This window comes from Balaenoptera ricei, chromosome 8 (genome assembly GCF_028023285.1).
Source record: "Balaenoptera ricei isolate mBalRic1 chromosome 8, mBalRic1.hap2, whole genome shotgun sequence".
Lineage (NCBI taxonomy): Eukaryota > Metazoa > Chordata > Mammalia > Artiodactyla > Balaenopteridae > Balaenoptera > Balaenoptera ricei.
In genome coordinates, this window is record NC_082646.1 from 69672573 (window position 1) to 69691240 (window position 18668).

Sequence of the window (18668 nt, forward strand, 5' to 3'; positions counted from 1 at the left end):
AGGCTTGGGCAGGCCGATGGACAGATGGTTCACCAAAGCCCACAGATGGACAAGGGGCAGTGCCCTCACACAAAGAAGCATGCTGGACAGAGAGAGAGAAAGAGAGAGAGAGAAAAAATATATATATATTCATGAAAATGTCACTAGCCAATAGGTTTTGTGCTTCCCCACCCCAGGACTGTGCTGTGCTGTCCCCACTACCTAGGACACCCTGCTTCCACTCCCACACCACCTGAATTCCTGATGGTTATTTATCCCCCCACCCATTCTTTTCTGTAGTCTTTTCCATTCCCTCATCTATTCCCAAGGGAAGCAAGCAGTATTTAAATGCCTGACGTTTTAGGCCCAGGTCCTAATGATGAGCTCATTTTACCCCAGAGAGCTTAGGAGTCCTGCTCAGGGACGGTGAAGATGAGAGCACCAGCCTTCACATGAATACTTCATTGTACATCTCTGGGCCTCTTTCACCTGCTCTGATCTGAACTTGCCTGCATTCACGTGCTAGGGCTGCCATGAAGAACCACAGATGGGTGGCTTAAACAACAGAGATTTATTTTCTCACAGTTCTGGAAGTTCAAGATCAAGGTGTCAGCAGGGTTGGTTCCTTCTGAGGACCATGAGGGAAGATTCTGTTCCAGGCCCCTCTCCTCAGCTTGTAGATGGCGGTCTTCCCGTTTATGTGGCATTTTCCTTTTACGTATGCCTGTGTCTAAATTTCCTTGTAAGGAAAATTGTAAGGACACCAGTCAGAATGGATTAGCGCCCACCCTAATGACCTTATTTTAATCTAATTACCTCTTTAAAGACCCTCTTTCTCAAAGCAGTCACATTCTGAGGTACTAGGCATTAGGACTTCATGTGAATTGGTGGTGGGGGAGACACAGGTCAGCCCATAACAAAGCCAGAGGCTGGGTGCCAGGCATAGAGGTAACTAACCCACGGCCCTTGCCCTAGAACCCCTTTGCCTGCTGGAGGGCAGCGACGGGCAGGGCACGGTGCGGCCGGGATGGCAGGCCTCCTCGCTCACCTGCCTTTTCCTTCCTCCTTCCAGCTCGGACGAAGAGGCGGACTGTGGTGGCAGTGAGGCCTCCAGGGCAGAGCCCTGGGACGAAAGACCCCAGCGACTGAAGTCCCGACCCTCACCCCTCCTGAAGCCCCTTGCCCAGCACAGCTCCCTGAGGGAGGCCCTGCCCAGAGCAATCTCTCCACGTGGCCCCGAGGAGCCTGAAGCTGTGCATGGTGAGCAGAGGGCCTGCCTGGGCGAGACAGACAGACAGGCTTGCGTGATCCTGGGACACGGGGATGGAAGGGGGGAGGGGGGACAGGGACCCCCATGGACGGTTTTTCCTCATGGAGGACCACGTGACAGCAGGCCTGGCCCTCAGACTCAGAGGCAGTGGAGCTGGGAACTTCGGGGGCCGGGGTACAAGTGGGGGTGAGGGGACTGGACCCAGGCCCAGCCTCCCTCTCCATGGGCAGCTTTGGAATCTCAAGTGGGAAGGAGGCAGAGGGGGCTGGCTGGCTATGTGTCACAGGCAGAGATAAGGGGGCCCCAGGACCCTCTTTCCTGGAGCAGCGTCCTCTGTGAATATCCCCTGAGGGCCCCTCTGGCATTCCATAGCCCGTGAGGGAAAAGGAGGTGGGCTCAGCTGCTGTTGGACCACACACGTCTCTGAGCAGCACAGTTTCTCTGGGGCCACCAGGGGGCAGCACGGGGCCACTACCAGTGCTTGAGGCTTGTGGAATGCGCTATAACAAATGCCCTATCACTGAGTACCTGTATTGGCCAGGGCTTTCCCTGTACGTGGCTCCATTTCATCCTCAGGATGACCATGTGAGGTAAGTAGCATGAAGCGCATTTTACAGGTGTTCAAATGGACTGAGTGTTTTCCCAAGGACTCACACAGCTTAGTAAGTGGTGTGGCCCAGTGCTGGGTGCTCCACACCCAAATAAGTCGTTGTCTTTAGCATTCCAGCTTGTTTTAATAAAGGGCCTTGAGCTGAATGTTTTGATTTAGGCAAAGGCAACTAGTGACCTGTGGGTGGGAAGAAACAGGCTAATAGCAACTTGCCATCATCAGGACCAATGGCCTTAGCTGCCTGGGGAAAGCCACAGCTCTACTTGTCCTGTGCTTCCCTCTGGTGGCCGAGAGCAGAACTTCCACATGAACCTAGAAATGTTCTTACGAGTGATGGTTTCACAGGAAGACCAGGGCTGGGGCCAGAATCCTGTAAACTCTGGATTTACCCACTCATGTGAGCTGTTTTTAAAAAGGACAAATTGTCATTACAACACATTTGCTAAGTACCATTTGTGGTGCTGTCCAGAAAGACTTAGCACAGGCAGTGGACAGAGTCTTGGGGACTGCTGGCCTCTCCATCACCCTGGGCTCCAGCCTCCTCATTTATAGATACGAAGACTGCCCACCTTTCATCCCTTCCCTCCATTTCTCCTTTCTCCTCAATTGTCAGAGGATTTTAGGCAACTTACAAGAAAGACATAAAACAAAATTGTGTGTCTATATATATAAAAGATAATGCCTCAAGATAAAGCCTAAAGATATATACATGAAAGGGAAAACCAGTTTAGGAGGTATAGACCTCAGAGAGGCAGACCATGATCCTAAACAGTTGCTCTAGTGGAATCATAAATTTGATTCTGAGTTTTCTGGCAGCCAGAGTTCAAACGGAAACAGACAATTACTTCTGACTGTTCACAAGGAAAAAAATACATTGGTTTGCAGCAGGTCTCAGAGCCGGTACCACTTTTCCTAATGCTTCACCCTATGGAAATTTTCCAGCTCATGTCAAATAGATGATATTGAGAGATGTGTTTGATCGTGTCTTGAACAATGGGGTCTGCAGAAAATGCAGCCATAGTTTTCCCAAGGCTGTTTCGTGCAGCATCCTTTGCTGGCAGGTGAGAGCATGACAGCAAAACATGACTCAGCTAGAGCACTTCTCCCAGGAGGATGGGGTTAGGGGGAGAGATCAAGGCAGTGTGGCCACAGCATTTTGTTTGACAGTCCAGTTTAATTCCAGAATAAGAAACATAGTAGACAGAGAAGTGAATAGACCGCACGACTTTCAAGCAATCTTCTGTTGGTTTTGTCTTTATCCATCACGATTTCCATCACTGCCAAGCAGACCACACTGTAAGGTTACAATCGCTGGCATAGTCTAAGCTCTGTGTTTCGTGTTGCTGGTTGTGGTGAGTCCCATCACTTTACCAGGTAATGTAGGGTTGACATCATGTTGTGGGTGTCATGGAGCTTTGTTAATCACTATTTTCACCTGGATAAATGTCTCGGAGGTTAGCTGAGGGCATGCCGAAAAAGACCAGGATGTTGCTTTAAAAAGATTCCTGGTTTGTACACCATGCTCATAACAGCATTTTTCACAATTGCCGAAAGGAAAAATGACCCAAATGTCCATCAACAGGTGAATGGATAAACAAATTGTGCTATATCCACACAATGGAATGTTATTCAGCATTAAAAAGGAATGAAGTTGTGACACATGCTACAACATGGATGAAACTTGAAGTTATTATGCTAAGTGAACTTAAGCCAGGACAAGTATTGTATGATCCCACTTCTATGAGGCACCCAGAATAGTCAAAGTCACAGAAGCAGAAAGTATAGAAAAGTGGTAACTAGGGGCTGGGGGAAGAGGGTGGATGGGGATTATTGTTTAATGGGGACAGAGTTTCAGTGGGATGAAGAAAAAGTTCCGGAGATGGATGGAATTAATGTTTGCACAACAACGTGAATGTACTTAATGCCATTCTACTCTATACTTAAAGGTGGTTAAAATGGTGATTTTTATATTATATATGTTTTACCACCTTTGAAAAGACTCTGGGACTGCCGCAGCTCATCAAGGATCCTATCCCCTCCTCAAAGTTCTTTAGCATAGAGCATGCCCACCATGATGGTTTAAAACAGAAACTGAGCCCTGTGTAATAGAGGCCATAGAAAATGCTCAGTAATGCTCCCCTAAAACACCTAGTTTAGTGGTTCCTAAAAATCCTGCTTAAGAGGCAGATTCCTAGGTTCCCTCCTTCAGAGATTCAGATGCCTTGGGTCCAGAGTGGGGACCAGTATCTGCGTTTATGGAAGCATCCCAGATGCCTCCAGGCAGGAGGGCCACGTCCTGCGCTTTGGGAATCGCAGAAGAGCAGCTTCCTAGAGGCCTGCTTGGATGCATTAGTCATAAAATGCACGCCTAAACAACTGAACGAATTGGTCTCGTGCACTGGGTTCTTGGACATAAACCAGTTACAGTTAGGAGAGAAATCTGCCCTCAGATTATTCTGATTTAGAAAAATCGGTATTTATCCATTTTTTTCTGGCAATAATTTGATAACAGGATGGTCCAATGGCCTACGGAGGACATTTATTGTTAGTGTGTGACAATAAAATGATGTCATCAGCACCCTATGTCACAATACTTACCCTCTTACTCCTTTTGCAGAGGGTCATACACTAAGATCTCCAAAAGTAGTCCCTTAAAATAAATATAAACACATTAAATAAATATACTATAAGCTAAAAAGAAGGGAACAGCCCTGCTTTACTCTGCTCAAAATTACTGGATCAAATCATGACTACCCACTCTATTCCTATTGTGGTAAAAATGTGTGCTTGGATGCCCTATAAACACCAGTGATGGAAAACCTCTCATGAATTTTAACCATTTCTAATAAGTCCCATTCCACAAAGTTAAGAGCCAAGGAGAAGCAATAAGAGCTTTTGGCACTCTTCTGTGTTTCTTGAGTAATTTCTCCATTAGGTGATGAAGAGGTTAACTCTGGTCTGCAGGAATCAGCTGTGCTTGTTCCTTATGTAAAACATCCATGACGTGCACTTGGCAGGGGGAAGTGGCCCTACATTGTACATAGACTGTTCATTCTGCAGTGGGGAGACAGGGAGATGGCACCCTCACCTATCCACATAGGCTTCTCCCCCTCAAACCCATGAGCTTGATTATGACAGCAGACCTGTGGGACGGGGAACCGCCAGACCAGACACAGCAGGAGCAAAGCTCTCCAAATTGACAAGGGAGGGAGGGGAGCCAAGGAGCTATGGAGATGAAAGATCTCCTGCTGAGGAAAGGAAGCCCCCAGGTCGGGTAGAGGCCTGTGCTCCACAGCCTGGCTGGTGAGAGCTGACAGCAGCTATGAGCCCTGGCGGGGAGTGGAATCTAGGACTTCCTGCAGACAGAGGGCGGGCTGGGCCAGCTGTGTTCAAAGCTTCCCCACCCACTCTCCACGCCCACATCAGTCCTGCGGGCTTCCTTTCCTTCCACACCTCCTGGTCCCACGTGTGGGAGCCATTCAGGTGTGCCTTGCCCCGTCTTTCTCTCCGGCCGTGATGGAACCACCACAGAGACCTGGAGCCTGAGGCCAAGTCTGAGGGCCCAGTGTGGGAATGGGGTACATTTACATCCCACTGCCCACTCGTAGGCCCCAAATGGCTAAGACCCATTTCTTCTGCCTGTGATGTTCATTTTGCTCAGCTGATTCTCAAGGCCCAGCTGGGCAAAGGGTCTTCATAACGCAGCCCACGGCATCCTGCAAATGTGTTTCCATCGGAAGCAGGCCAAGAGGAGGGGTTGTGGCCATGGAGTGTCCAGGGGTTCAGTTAAAACTGGTTCCCAAAGGGTTTTGGGAGCTCTGGGGGTAAGGTAGAGAGAAGGTGGCGCTTTCTGCAGCTTCCAGGCTTCAGTGAGAGCAGCTCTGGTTCATCTATGACACATTTGGGGCGGTGATGTGAGACTTCAGCTCCAAAGAGCTGCTCTGCTTAAAATAAACGTGTCATATATGCTTGTGTATATACGGACATATGTATATACATGTATGCATATAAACATGTATGCACACATGCTTATTAACAATGGGTGAGTTAGAATGATGGCTCATAATTTGAGATATTTTCTGAAAGAGTGCAGTACCTGGCCCACAGCAGGGTCTCAAAACAATTTGATGAGTGAATGAATGAGAAGTTGGAAGTGTGTGTTATAGGGACAGGGAGTTTCCGTCTGAGGAGAGGAAGGGGCTCAGTCAATTATGACCATTAGTCTACTAACTTTTGGTAACTGGGCCATAAGAAAAAACTCCCTGTTTATCCTACCCGTTTAACAGACTCTTCCTCCCTCCCCATCTTCTCTCCCTCTTTCTTTTTCCCACCACAGTTCTGCAGAGGGCCAACAGCTTCCAGTTTCCAACTCCCAGCAAATGCCAGAGCGGGAGAAGAAAATTCCAGTCGAGTGAGTCATGAGCTCCCTGGGGGGTGGGAGGGGGCAGGAGCTGTCTGGTTAATTCCCAGGGGCAGCTGTTCTCACTCCTCACATGTCCTCTCTGAACTGGCCTCCTGGATGTGAGGGGCAAGGAAAGAAATGTACTGTTTGACGATTTCCGCTGCTCTCTAGAGGAAGCACTTTCCAAGGGATTTGCTACGTTTTCTTCCGCCTCCCCAGCTCCTCACTCTGGAGTCACAGGGCCTTAGAACTCTACAATTCCACTTGAAAGGGACCTGAGCAGCCATCCGCTCCAATCTTCTTGAAACACAGATGAGGAAACTGAGGCCTGAGGGCTCTATACGTTTTGATTCAGTACACTGGAGTTGGCCTGGGGGCATCAGCTTGACTTCGTGCAGTCGTGGGCAAAGCAGTGAAGGAATCCAAAGACACACACACACACGCACACACGCACATACACAAACGCACAAATACACACTGCCCTGCTCCTTTTTCTTAGCAGGTTGTGGTCCCGCATCCCAGGGAAGAGCAGGTGGGTGAGGACCAGGGCCCACGGCGGGTGCCAAGGCAGTGGGATCCCACTAGGGGGCGCAGTGACCGCGTGCCCGGTTGCGCAGCGTCCCAGGGCCAGCGCGTTCCTGGCGCTGCCCCAGTTACAGAGCAGAGATTCCCTCTCCAATCCTGAGAGGGGGCAGGGGCTCTGCATCTGATCCCAAGTCCATCGCTGCCTTCCACCTCCTCCTGCCCCCATGCTCCCTCTCCGGACCTTGCTGTAGGAGAGGTGGACCCAGGAAAACCTGGGGTTAGATGAAGGCTTCTTAAAAGAAACACTGGAGATGGAATAGCATGCTAATTTAGTTGACTCCTGCCTTCTGAGTCAACGCTGACTCGTGGCCAGTGAGTCATTCTCTGCAACCCATAGACCTGCGGCCCCTTTGACTCGGGCCAGGCTGGGACGATGGGCACTTCTGGAACAGGACCAGGGCACACCTGAGTTGGCCACTGCACCTGGGGACAACCTAAAATGACTCTTGAACCATTTTGGGGTCCCAGGCAGCGAAGGCGAGGGGAAGGAGGGAATCACCGTTTACCGAAGGCCTGGGGCAGGCCTTTCCCACGCGTCTCATTTACTCCCCACCTCGGCCCCTCCCCAGTCACGGGAATTCTGCTTCTATGGATGGGTCCATTCGGGTGCAGATTCCATCCAGCGCTTCCAGCCGACTTTACTGAGTGCCACCAGTGCGAGGGGCCCGGCCCCACGCTCAAGAAGTTCCTGATCTGGGGTGAGAGCAGGGAGTCTGGCGGGGGACCCTCACAGCAGGGTGTGGGTGCTGGAGGAGGCACAGGAGAGAGGCGACTGCTAACCAGCGGCGTGGTTTCTCAGCTGTGTCTTTAGTTATCCCAGGAGTATCAGGCGTGGGTTCTCAAGTGCATGTAAAAGCTGGTTTGAGGGCAGGCCTTGAGTTTGAATCATTTCTATGGGCTTAGTGCCTAGCATGGGCCTGGTGCAGAAGAGGCACCCAATCCTTGCTTGCTTGCTTTCAGAATGAATGAATAAGTGGATGAATGAATGAATGAACGAACGAACGAATGAACGAACTAAAGGACCAGGGACCAAGCCGGCTGAACCGAGTTGAACTCAGTGCAGGAACAAATAGAGAACATGGGTTAGGCCTGAGCAGGCTGCAGCCCCTAGAGGGCGTTCCAAGACTTTGGGAGGATTTGAGTATTGCCTAAGCTCCAAATTCTGGGGAGCTGCACCCTGGAATCCCAGTCTTTGTGAAAATCCTCAGAGCCATCTTTTTGGTCATCTTCATTTTGCCCAAAAGGAAACCCACTGGGCAAGGCTGGTCCTGTGGGAGGGAGCAGCGCTTGGGGCACACCATCTCCTCTATTCCTTCACTGCCCTGTTAAGGCTGGCTCTGGCCCCAGCCCCAGGCAAGAGGATGGAGGGGGCTTCGTGCCTGCCCTTAGCGCCCTCACCCAGCTGACCGTACTCACCAGAACGACCTCTAGGATCAAGGGAAAGGCCTCCATTGCCAGAGGGCCCAGAGAAGAGGCAGCTGACCCAGGAGGGATATGGGAGGAGCTGAGCTCCAGACCCTGATCTGTTCATCAACCTCCCTTGCACAATGGGACTGGAAGGGCCGGTGGCACCCAGGACTGAGGCTCCTGCAGAGGGCAGGGCAGACCTGGCTGGGCCATGCTGAGGTTTCAAGCAAAACAAGAAAAAGGGCGAGAAGGACCTGAGTTGGTCAATGAGAACCAAGCCTCTGGGCCGTGAGTTAGAGAAATCCTGGCCAGGATGGATGTGCAGCCCCTCCTACCCCCCCCCCCCCCCCCCGGAGCAGGTCAGAGGTTCAGCAGCAGTGCCTTAATTGGACACCACTCATGTGCATGGGAGGAAGGGAGGGGGATGGAATTAATATTTAGCTAGCATGTGGCGTTTACTTTGTGCTTTGCACTGGGCACCTCTTTTTATCCCGTTTTATTCCTTTAGCTTCCCCATGAAACAGCACTAGGGTTCCCATTTTTCACATGAGGAAACTGAGGGGTTACGTAACGCACTGTGTCAGGCGGCTGGTGTGGGTGGGAAAGGGGTGGGGTCCCAGGCTCCCCTTTACCATCCTCTGAGGGAAACCGAAGGCCTCAGGTGGGTGAGATTTCCCATCGCCTGTCAGCTGGGCTCCGGCCTCCCCTTCCGTTCCTAGGCACTGCCCACCTCCCAGGCAGTGGCTTGAATGGCAGGTGTTTTGCTTCCCCCATCTCCTCAAGCCCCCTGCCCCCAATTTCTATCCTGAAGACAGTCTTGAGGATCATGTGTGGAGAGAGATCCCACTTGCTGGGTGGGGTTGGGGAGTAGACACAGAAGAGGGGGGCAGGTCCCAGGTCATGACCTTGAGAACCCCAAGGCTTTCCTATCAGCTTGGCTCCCAAGGTGTCCTGGCTCTGTGTCGGAGGGTTCCCGGGTCGCTCCTCGGGGGAACAAAAAGGCAGTCTGTGGAGCTGAGGGGACTTTGGGACAAGTTCAGGAGTTTGATTCAGGAGGTGGCAGAGAGAGGAGAATGAGGGGGCGAGGAAGAGGAGGAGAAGGAATTCAGCAGGAATTTGGCAAGCTGAGGACAGGAAGCAAGGCAACAACTGACTCACAACTTTTGCCTTTTTAGGCTCGAACCATCTAATTGGGGGCTGAGAAGGGGGTTCGGGTGACAGGCAGGCCGGCCAGCCGCCCCCCATCCCCCCACCCAGTGTCAGCTCCTGGCAGCCAGTGGCCTTTGTCCCCAGCAGCTCCTTCCTGCCGCCCTCAGATCTGTTCCCCCAAGTTACCTTTTCGCCTGGAGCACTTGCCTTGGGGAGCTTGCTGATGGTGTGTGTGGCCAGCATTTCAGAGCCCAGGCCTGGGATGCACGCTCTAACGTGCTTGCATTTGTAAGAGGAAAGCAGGACGGAGTACTGACAACCCCCTGTGTGGCTCCGCTGTGCACACGGGTCTGGAAGGAACTCCTCTTGGAGTGAGGCCTGGGCTTAGCCTGGCCTGGGTGGGTCCCAGAGGAGGAACCTCTCAGCCAAAGCTTTGGGGAAACTGAGGCCAGGGGATTATGTTTAGAAACAAGCTGAAATCTGAAGGCTGGACACCTTGGAGGGAAATGGAAATGGGTCAGCTGAGCAGCCAGAAGCAGGAAGTCTGACAGGAGTGGGTAGTTAGAGACAGTGGTCCTGGGAAGTCTCTGTGGAACAGCCTTTATGTGCCGGGAGGGCTAACAGGAGAGCTGGCTGGGCTGAAGGGTCAGACATTGAGTGGGCAAATTTGGAAGTAAGGATGGTGTCTCCTGAAGCCCTTTAAGGACCTATTATTGAAATGGTCCAAGAGGGAAACAAAATGCTCAGGAGTTTAGATTAAGGTTACTAGGGGGTCTGTGTGCGCACATGTGTGTGTGCACTCATGAGAGAGGGAATGAGATTGATCTTATAGGCGACATCTGTCGGAATTCTGCTGTAACTAGACTAATTGGGTTCAGCTCCCACAGCTCAGAATGAGGCTCATCCTCAGCCCCGGCCACACTCCTTTCTCCTGTCGAGAAGGACAGCACATGCACTGGCTCTCAATTGTTCCCTGACCAACAGGAGCTTGGCACAAACCCCACTCCATATGCTTCAAATGATCTGATACTCATTATAACCTCCCTCCCTTGTGTTCTCTTAAAATCTCAAACTAACCATCTCGTCTGAGAGCCCCGTGATACACATGTGGGAGGAAGAACCCGTTTCCTTGGCAGTGACTGCCTCTCCTGTCTGTGCCCATGGCGAATGGTCCAGCATGCATCTTACGGGAAGAGGCCTCAGGTGGTTTATTGACTAAGTGATTTAATGCAGCCCCAGCTCCCCACCGCGATGGCTCTAGGGCAAACCTTAGAGGTAGATGTCCGTTTCCCAGGAACACCCTGGAGACCCGTGTTCCAACTCTCGGGGACATTCTCACGTGTGTGTGAGACACAGTGGTTCTTGGACTTTTTGTCCTGTGACCTACTTCCCCCGCAGGAGCCTGACATTCCTACGCCTGTTCTTCCAAGTCCCAAGCAGTGGGCTCCAGGGCCTCTGCATTTGTCTCTGGCATCTTCCTCCCTCTGACTCTACAGAGAGGAGCTTCTCTGAAAACCTCGTCTTTTCATGATAAGGAAACTAGAACTCTGTAACGGAGAGCATGTTCTTTCCTCGGTAGATATGACACCAGTGAACAACAGAAGACCTATGTCGCCTCCAAAGGAAGCTTCTCCTTTGCCTTCTCTGCCATCTTCTTCTTCAGCTGGTGTCCCGCACGCTCTGGATAGTTCCTCCCCGCCTCCGGTAAGCGCCCTCAGGGCCCTGCACAGGTGTGAGGACGACGAGCTGCCTATGCTCCTCCCACTTCCACACTGAGCTCTGGATTCCTAGCACCCCTAGGTCACCCCAAGTGCACAGCCAGGGCCAGAGGGATGCTCTGTCAAGAGTCCACCCCACGCCTCTTCCCTTGTCCTTTTCACGAAAGTGCACCCTGCTCCTTCTCAGCCACTGAGGGCACAGCCACCTGCTCACTCGGCAGACTTTATAGGGCATGGAATCTGAGCTGGGCTGTGGGATGCAGAGGTGCTAGGGCTTGTGCTCTGCCCTTGAGGGCCTCACAGAGGGTGTTGAGGAGCTGGCAGCTGTAGGATGGCAGGCACAGAACGCAGGGTGCCTTTGGTAGCAGCTGAGAGCCTTGGAAGCAACGTCCCCCTTGAATAGAAAATGGCATCACCGAGACAGTCATGGTTGGACTCTTTCCTTCAATATGGGTTTATCAAGCCTCTATTACCTGCCAGACCTTGTTCTAGGCTCTGGGAAGTAGAATATCTAAGACAGAAAAGTACATACTCTTGTGAAGCTCCCATGACCAGAGCTCTTGGCAGGGCACAGTCACTTCTTCTCAAGTCTGCTATATTCTCCCTTTGCCAAGGGCCAAGCTCCTGCATGCTAGAAATGGCTGCTTTCTCAGTGGTGAGAGGCATGAATCAGGTTTTGAAGGGTCATTGGAAGATCCTAAAGGCTATCCTGCCACCACAGCTCCAAGCCAGAAGGGTAGCTGTCTCTTCTTTCCTTAATGGTCTCCAAAGAGGAAGCCTTGGTTTCTTGGTTGTTGGAGGAACATACCTATGGGTGGAATGTGCCCTTTAGTAGGGACCATGGCTGAGCTTCCTTACGTGCCTGGCCACCCACAGGGACCAGGCCAGCCCTCCCCTCACTGGCCCAGGAGCTTGTCAGTGACTTTGCTTTCCTTTCTGGCTTCCTACTCACCTAATCTAAGGCCCAGGAAAGACTTTGGTCAGTGATATGGGGGCTCTGGGCCCATTCCAGCCCATCCCAAGGCAGCCACTTAGAAGGAAGAGTGGCCCTCTGAAATCATCCTAGGCAGAATTCTTTTTGATTTTGGGTATCTGAGATCTGGAGAGAGGAAGGGAGGGGGCTATAGACTGAGATGTGCGTTCCTCATATAAATAAATGCTGGGAACTTCTAAAAATCACCGCTATTTTTTGCCCATCCCTTCCAGGTGACAGTTTGCAACCCTCCTTCGCAGGTCTCGAGAGGTCATTTCAGTCCTTCCACCCCAATCTTTCTGAGGCAAGCCAGAACCCAAGGACCACCCAAGGAAATCCCCCTGCATATCCCTCATGGCCAGGTGCTGGAGCGGACAGAATACTGTCTGGTGAGGCCTGGTGGAGACGGCCTCGAAAGCTTGAGCCCATCTGGCCCTGCAGAGATGGCTTCTGATGGGAGTCAGGAAGCAGAGACCCCTCCTGTGGGTACCAGAAGCATCCACAGAGGCCCACACCCCATTGGAGGGAAGGACAGGTGCTCGCCAGACCAACAGCTGTCTCCCAGGGCTGGAGAGGACCCTGGAGAAGGGAGTACCAGACCCAGGAGGGGAGAGGAGGGGAGGTCAGAGCTGGCAGAGGAGAAGAAGTCGGGCTTAAAAAAGCTGGTTCTCACTCGGGAGCAGAAGACTAGGTTGCTAGATTGGAATGACTACAACCCTGAGAGCTCGCGCCTGGAAGCCAGGGTGCGACTTTCCCAGAAAAGCACCGAGAATGGCCGAGGAGGAGGTGTGCTGAAACCAGTCCGCCCCTTGCTGCTCCCTCAGGCAGTGAGAGAGACCTTACCAGCCCAGAGAGAGGCTCAGGAGAAGATGGGGACCCCAGCTGAACGGACTCCCAGGGAGCAAAGCGTGGCCCCACCCAAGTCCCCGCTGCGGCTCATAGCCAACGCCATCCGGAGGTCCCTGGAGCCGCTCCTCCCCAATTCCGACAGTGGGAGAAAGGCATGGGCCAAGCCAGAGTCAAAGACTTTGCCCACCAGCCCACCTCACGCTTGCACTCGCTCATTCAGCCTTCGGAAAAGCAGCTCCAGTAAAGACTGGGACCAGCCGTCCCCCAAGAGAGACATAGCGAGCAGGGCCGCAGCCTTTTTCTCCCTGGGCCCCCCAGCCGCCAAGGCTGCCCAGCCGTCAGCCCCGAGCCCTCCTGACCCTGCCCTCCGCACCCACAGTTTGCCCAACCAGTCATCCAAGACGTTTCCTGCACTCGTGTCCCCACCCTGCAGCAAGATCGAAGATGTCCCCACCCTCCTGGAGAAAGTGAGTTTGCAAGAGACCGTCCCAGATGCTTCCAGGGATCCCAAGAAAAAGACCTCACTCTTTTCCTCCCTCAGACTCAAAGACAAATCTTTTGAGAGTTTCCTCCAAGAATCCAGACCAAGAAAGGACCTGCAAGACCTCTTCAGCAGCCCCAAGGGGAAGGTGCCACCCATGGGCAATGCCCAGGCCCCAGAGAAGCTGGTGCAGCTGGTCAAGAGCACCTGTCTGGGGCAGGGGGTCCCTCCTCCTTCTCCAGAGAAAGATGCAAGTAAGTGGCTCTTTCCTAACAAAAGTCTACCGTTCATGCTGGGCAATTAGTTATTGGATTAACAAGCAGGCATCTTTCATCTCTTTTTGCTTCTCAAATTAAATTCTGACAAAAGTAGGAAAAACTTGAATTTAGAAAATTTGAAAATAATCTGAAAAAATTAAATTTTTTTTTTAAATTAATTTATTTATTTATTTATTTTTGGCTGCGTTGGGTCTTCCTTTCTGCGCGAGGGCTTTCCCCAGTTGCGGCAAGCGGGGGCCACTCTTCATCGCGGTGCGTGGGCCTCTCACTGTCGCGGCCTCTCCCGTTGCAGAGCACAGGCTCCAGACGCACAGGCTCAGTAATTGTGGCTCACGGGCTTAGTTGCTCCGTGGCATGTGGGATCCTCCCAGACCAGGGCTCGAACCCGCGTCCCCTGCATTGGCAGGCAGATTCTCAACCACTGCGCCACCAGGGAAGCCCCAAAAAATTAAATTTGAAATTACGTTCTAGAAAGTTTTGGAAGAGACAAAGAATCAACCATAATTCCGCTGCTTTCCCACTCATTGACCATATGAATATTTTTCACTATTATACATAAAAGTTTATATCTTTTAAATCAACATTATAGCATAGGTATTAAGGCAATTACCTCATAGTCTACATAAATGTGATATAATGGCTGTAGAATATTCTGTCTAGTGTTTATGTTATTATTTAATGAACTATTTTCTTATCGTTTAACACATATATATGAATATATTTATATTTTATATATGGTATTGAATGAACATTTTTATGCATATAGCTTTTTCTCTCCTTTGAATTATATTTTTTTAGGATAGGTTCTAAGAAATGGAATTACTAGTTGAAAAGTGTGAGTTTTTTAAGATTCTTAACTGATACTGACAAATTGTTTTTTTTTTTTTTTTAAAGGAATTCCTTTATTTTTATTTTTTATTTATTTATTTTTGGCTGTGTTGGGTCTTCGTTTCTGTGCGAGGGCTTTCTCTAGTTGCGGCAAGCGGGGGCCACTCTTCATCGCGGTGCGCAGGCCTCTCACTATCGTGGCCTCTCCTGTTGCAGAGCACAAGCTCCAGACGCGCAGGCTCAGTAGTTGTGGCTCACGGGCCTAGTTGCTCCGCGGCACGTGGGATCTTCCCAGACCAGGGCTCGAACCCATGTCCCCTGCACTGGCAGGCAGACTCCCAACCACTGCGCCACCAGGGAAGCCCGACAAATTGTTTTTTAAAAGAGAATTGTACAGGTAAAGACTATATAGGTTCTTTCTGTGTTATTTCTTACAACTGTGTGTTGTAAATTTCAATTAAAACAAGGGGAAGGTACCAGTTTATATTTCACCATTAACGAGAGTACCCTTTTCACCACACTGTCACCTGCATTAAGTACCATATTTTTTCAGTGTTGCTATTTTACTAGTCAGGAAAATGGTGTCTCTCTTAAACTTGTATTTTTTTATTACTAGCTTAAACACATTTATGTATATTTGGCTACCAGTGGGACCTAAGGCTTTTTGATATTTAAATCTGATTATAATTTTTCAAATTATAAAATTAATTAATATATCAACAGATCAGAATAATTCAACAATAAGGAAATTTTTTTTTAATTTATTTATTTATTTATTTTTGGTTAGGTTGGGTTTTTGTTGCTGCGTGCGGGCTTTCTCTAGTTGTGGTGCGTGGGCTTCTCATTGCAGTGGCTTCTCTTGCTGCAGAGCACGGCTTCTAGGCACACCGGCTTCAGTGGTTGTGGCTTGTGGGCTCAGTAGCTGTGGCACACGGGCTTAGTTGCTCCGCGGCATGTGGGATCTTCCCAGACCAGGGCTCAAACCCGTGTCCCCTGCATTGGCAGGTGGATTCTTAACCACTGACCCACCAGGGAAGTCCCAGGAAATATTTTTAAAAAGTCATGTAATCTCTCATATCCTTGGAGACAGTGTAAACACTTACATAATTTCTTTTTTGTTGTTGCTATTTGTTTGATTGCTTTAAACAAACTGATTCTACCATCCCTATTGTTGAGAACTTTTTCTTTAAACTTTAAAAAAATTTAACTTTTATTTTGGAACTTCAGTTTTCCAGCAAAAAATTATTTCTCTCTTTTGGTGCTTTAATCAAAAAGCTACACAGATTAACAAGAGACTTTATTTTCAGCCAATTAAGGATAAGCATGAACAGGCTGAAGTATAACTACACCCTTTTTATTACATCATAAAGTTTAATGGTGCTGTGCGTTTTTTGATAGATAATACATTCACATGGCTCAAAATAAAAGGGTACAAAAGGCACAAAATGAATAGTCGTATCTCCCATCCCTGTCCCTGTCTGTCCCTGAGCCGTCCAGGTCCTATCCCTGATGACAGATACTATTATCAGGTTCTTGGGCATTCTTCCAGACAAAATTTATGAATATATGAGAAAATTTACATATCATATTCTTTCTTTTTTGAACAAATAATAGCATGCTAGCGTATTGTACATACTTTTTTTGAACTTTTGATTTTATTTTGGAGATCATTCTGTATTAGTACATACAGAACTTTCTCCCTCATTTCATAGCTCCATGGTATTCCATCGTGTAGATGTGCCATAATTTATGTAGCCGGTCAGTCCGCCGTGATGGAAAGCTTAAGTATTTCAAAATGTTGTTATTGCAAACAGTGCTACAATAATGAAGAACTCGGGCCATTTGGCATATGTGTGAATTTACCTCTAAGATAAATTCCTAGAAGTGGAAATGCTGGAACAAAGTCCATGTGAATTGAGAATTTTGATAGGTATTGCCAAATTGTCGTCCATCAAAGTGGTGCTGGTTCACCCTCCCCAGCAGCAAAGTAGGAGAGTGCTATTTCTACACTTGCAGTGCGCTACCCAACTTTTAAAAAAAATCTTTACCAGCCTTATTAGAGATTGAGCATCTTTTCATCCATTGAAGAGTCATTTGTATTTCCTTTTCTGTGTACTGTTGTTTCTGTCTTTATCTAGTTTTCTGTTGGGTTGTTGGTATTTTTCTTGATAATATGTAGGGACTCTGTAAAAGGGAAACTTAGCTTTTTTCTTGTGATATAAATTACAAATACTTTTTCCAGCTTCTTGTTTGTGTTTAACTTTGTTTACGGTGATTTTTGCCACATAAAATTTTAATTTTATATAATAGTTGTAGCAATTTTCCATTTTATGGCTTCTGGGCTTTGTACAATATAATTCAGAAAGAACTTTTTCTAAGTTTATGGACAAATTTCTTATTTTTTTACATTTATATGTTTATATCAAGAAATGACCCTAGTATAAAATGTGAGCTATGGATCCAACCTTCTTTTTTTAGATGTCTCTTTGGTTATCCTAAAATTATTTAGTGAATATTCATCGTTTCTTCTCTTATGTGAGATGACATCTTTATCATATATCAGATTCCTGTACTTGGACTGATTTCCACACCATCTATTATATTCTATTGAGTTGTCTGTTATGTATCAGTTCCACACTGTTTTGATTATTTTCTTTATATATTTATATACTTTAAAAATTCTGTATTTTACCATCTGGTAGGAAGAGTATTTCATTATTGATCTTCTCTTTCAAAACTTTCCTGGCTCTTCTTGCTTCTTTGATATTCTATGTGGACTGAGCATTAGCTTGCCTATGTACCCCCAAAATCCTGTGAGTACTTTTATGGGATTAAGTTTACAAACTAACTTGGTGAGAATTTACAACCTTATGATATGAATTGCCTTTCCATTTGCCCATATCTTTTTTTGTGACCCTCTGGACTATTCTAAACTTTACATCATATAGATCTTGCATATTTATTGTTAAGTTTATTACTAGATATGTTCATTTTTGTTGCTGTTATAAACATTTTCCATTTTATCCTCCTACTATTGTGTATATGAAATTTATTGATTTCTGTATAGTAATTTTTGACCCATCCATTTTTACTGAATTCTCTTTGCTTGTAAATGCTTTTCAGTGACTTCTCCTAGGTCCTCCCCAAATATACAGTCATAACATCTACAAATAATGATAATTTTACCTCTTGTTTTTAAGTTGTGTAGCACTAACTTATTTTGTTTCCTAATTTCTTTGGTTTCCACAATCTCCAGAACAATATTAAGGTAGTGATAATGGTTTCTATATTATATTCTGAACATTAATGAGAATGCATCTCATTAAATGTTTTCCCATTTAAGCATGGTGCTGGCTTCTGGGTTGACCCAGATATATTTTGAGAAAATAGCCATCTAGTCCTATTTTATTAAAAGTATTTTAAATCATGAATGGATGTTGAATTTTATTAAATGTCAGCACAATTTGAGATGACTGCATGATTTTTGCTCCATAGTTTAATTAATAGTATGAATTATGTAGTGGATTCACTGATACTGAACCATCCTTGTATTGCTGAAATAAATACCACTCAGTCATGGTGTCTTATTATTTAATATACTTTTCTATTCTGTTTGCTGATATTTTATTTAAGATTTTTGCATCAAATTCATAGTGAGATTAGCCTTTAGTTTACTTACATCATATTTATATGACTTCTGTATGTGCTGATTAGAATAAGTTGGAGTAAATGTGTTTTCCTGATTTATTTTTCATGGAGGGCTGCATTCATTTATATTCATTAGGAAATGGTGTGACTTCCTTAGCTTGGAACAGAATGGGAGTGCAGAATGGAGTTAGGTTAAAGCTGACCAGCTCTGAAAATAGTGCCTGGACCCATCGCATAGAAGAGCTTTGTGTTTCTGAGGTGTTCTTAAGTCAGTATCCTAAGAATGTAAAGATTTTACCTACCCTATCAGATCAGGCCCATTAGTTTCCTTGTATTTCCCTGCCCTTGCCCAGCCTACCAATCACAAATACACACACACACACACACACACACAGAGCTCACTTTACACTTAACTTGCTGCACACTTCCATGCAGTGGAGAGAGAAAACAGTATTGAAACGGAGAGTGAGAAACTTTCAAAATTTATTCAA

The 18668-nt window shown here is 47.8% G+C and overlaps 1 protein-coding gene across 1 annotated transcript in view; it reads left to right on the forward strand.

Moving 5' to 3' along the window:
* Positions 1-18668, forward strand: part of MICAL2 (microtubule associated monooxygenase, calponin and LIM domain containing 2) — a 218993-nt gene that overhangs the window by 153384 nt on the left and 46941 nt on the right. The window contains exons 29-35 of the mRNA XM_059931145.1: positions 1052-1239; positions 2745-2747; positions 6196-6270; positions 10982-11106; positions 12327-13220; positions 13278-13673; positions 16285-16298. Of these exons, the coding sequence (XP_059787128.1) occupies positions 1052-1239; positions 2745-2747; positions 6196-6270; positions 10982-11106; positions 12327-13220; positions 13278-13673; positions 16285-16298 (1695 nt within the window). The remainder of the gene's footprint in view (positions 1-1051; positions 1240-2744; positions 2748-6195; positions 6271-10981; positions 11107-12326; positions 13221-13277; positions 13674-16284; positions 16299-18668) is intronic.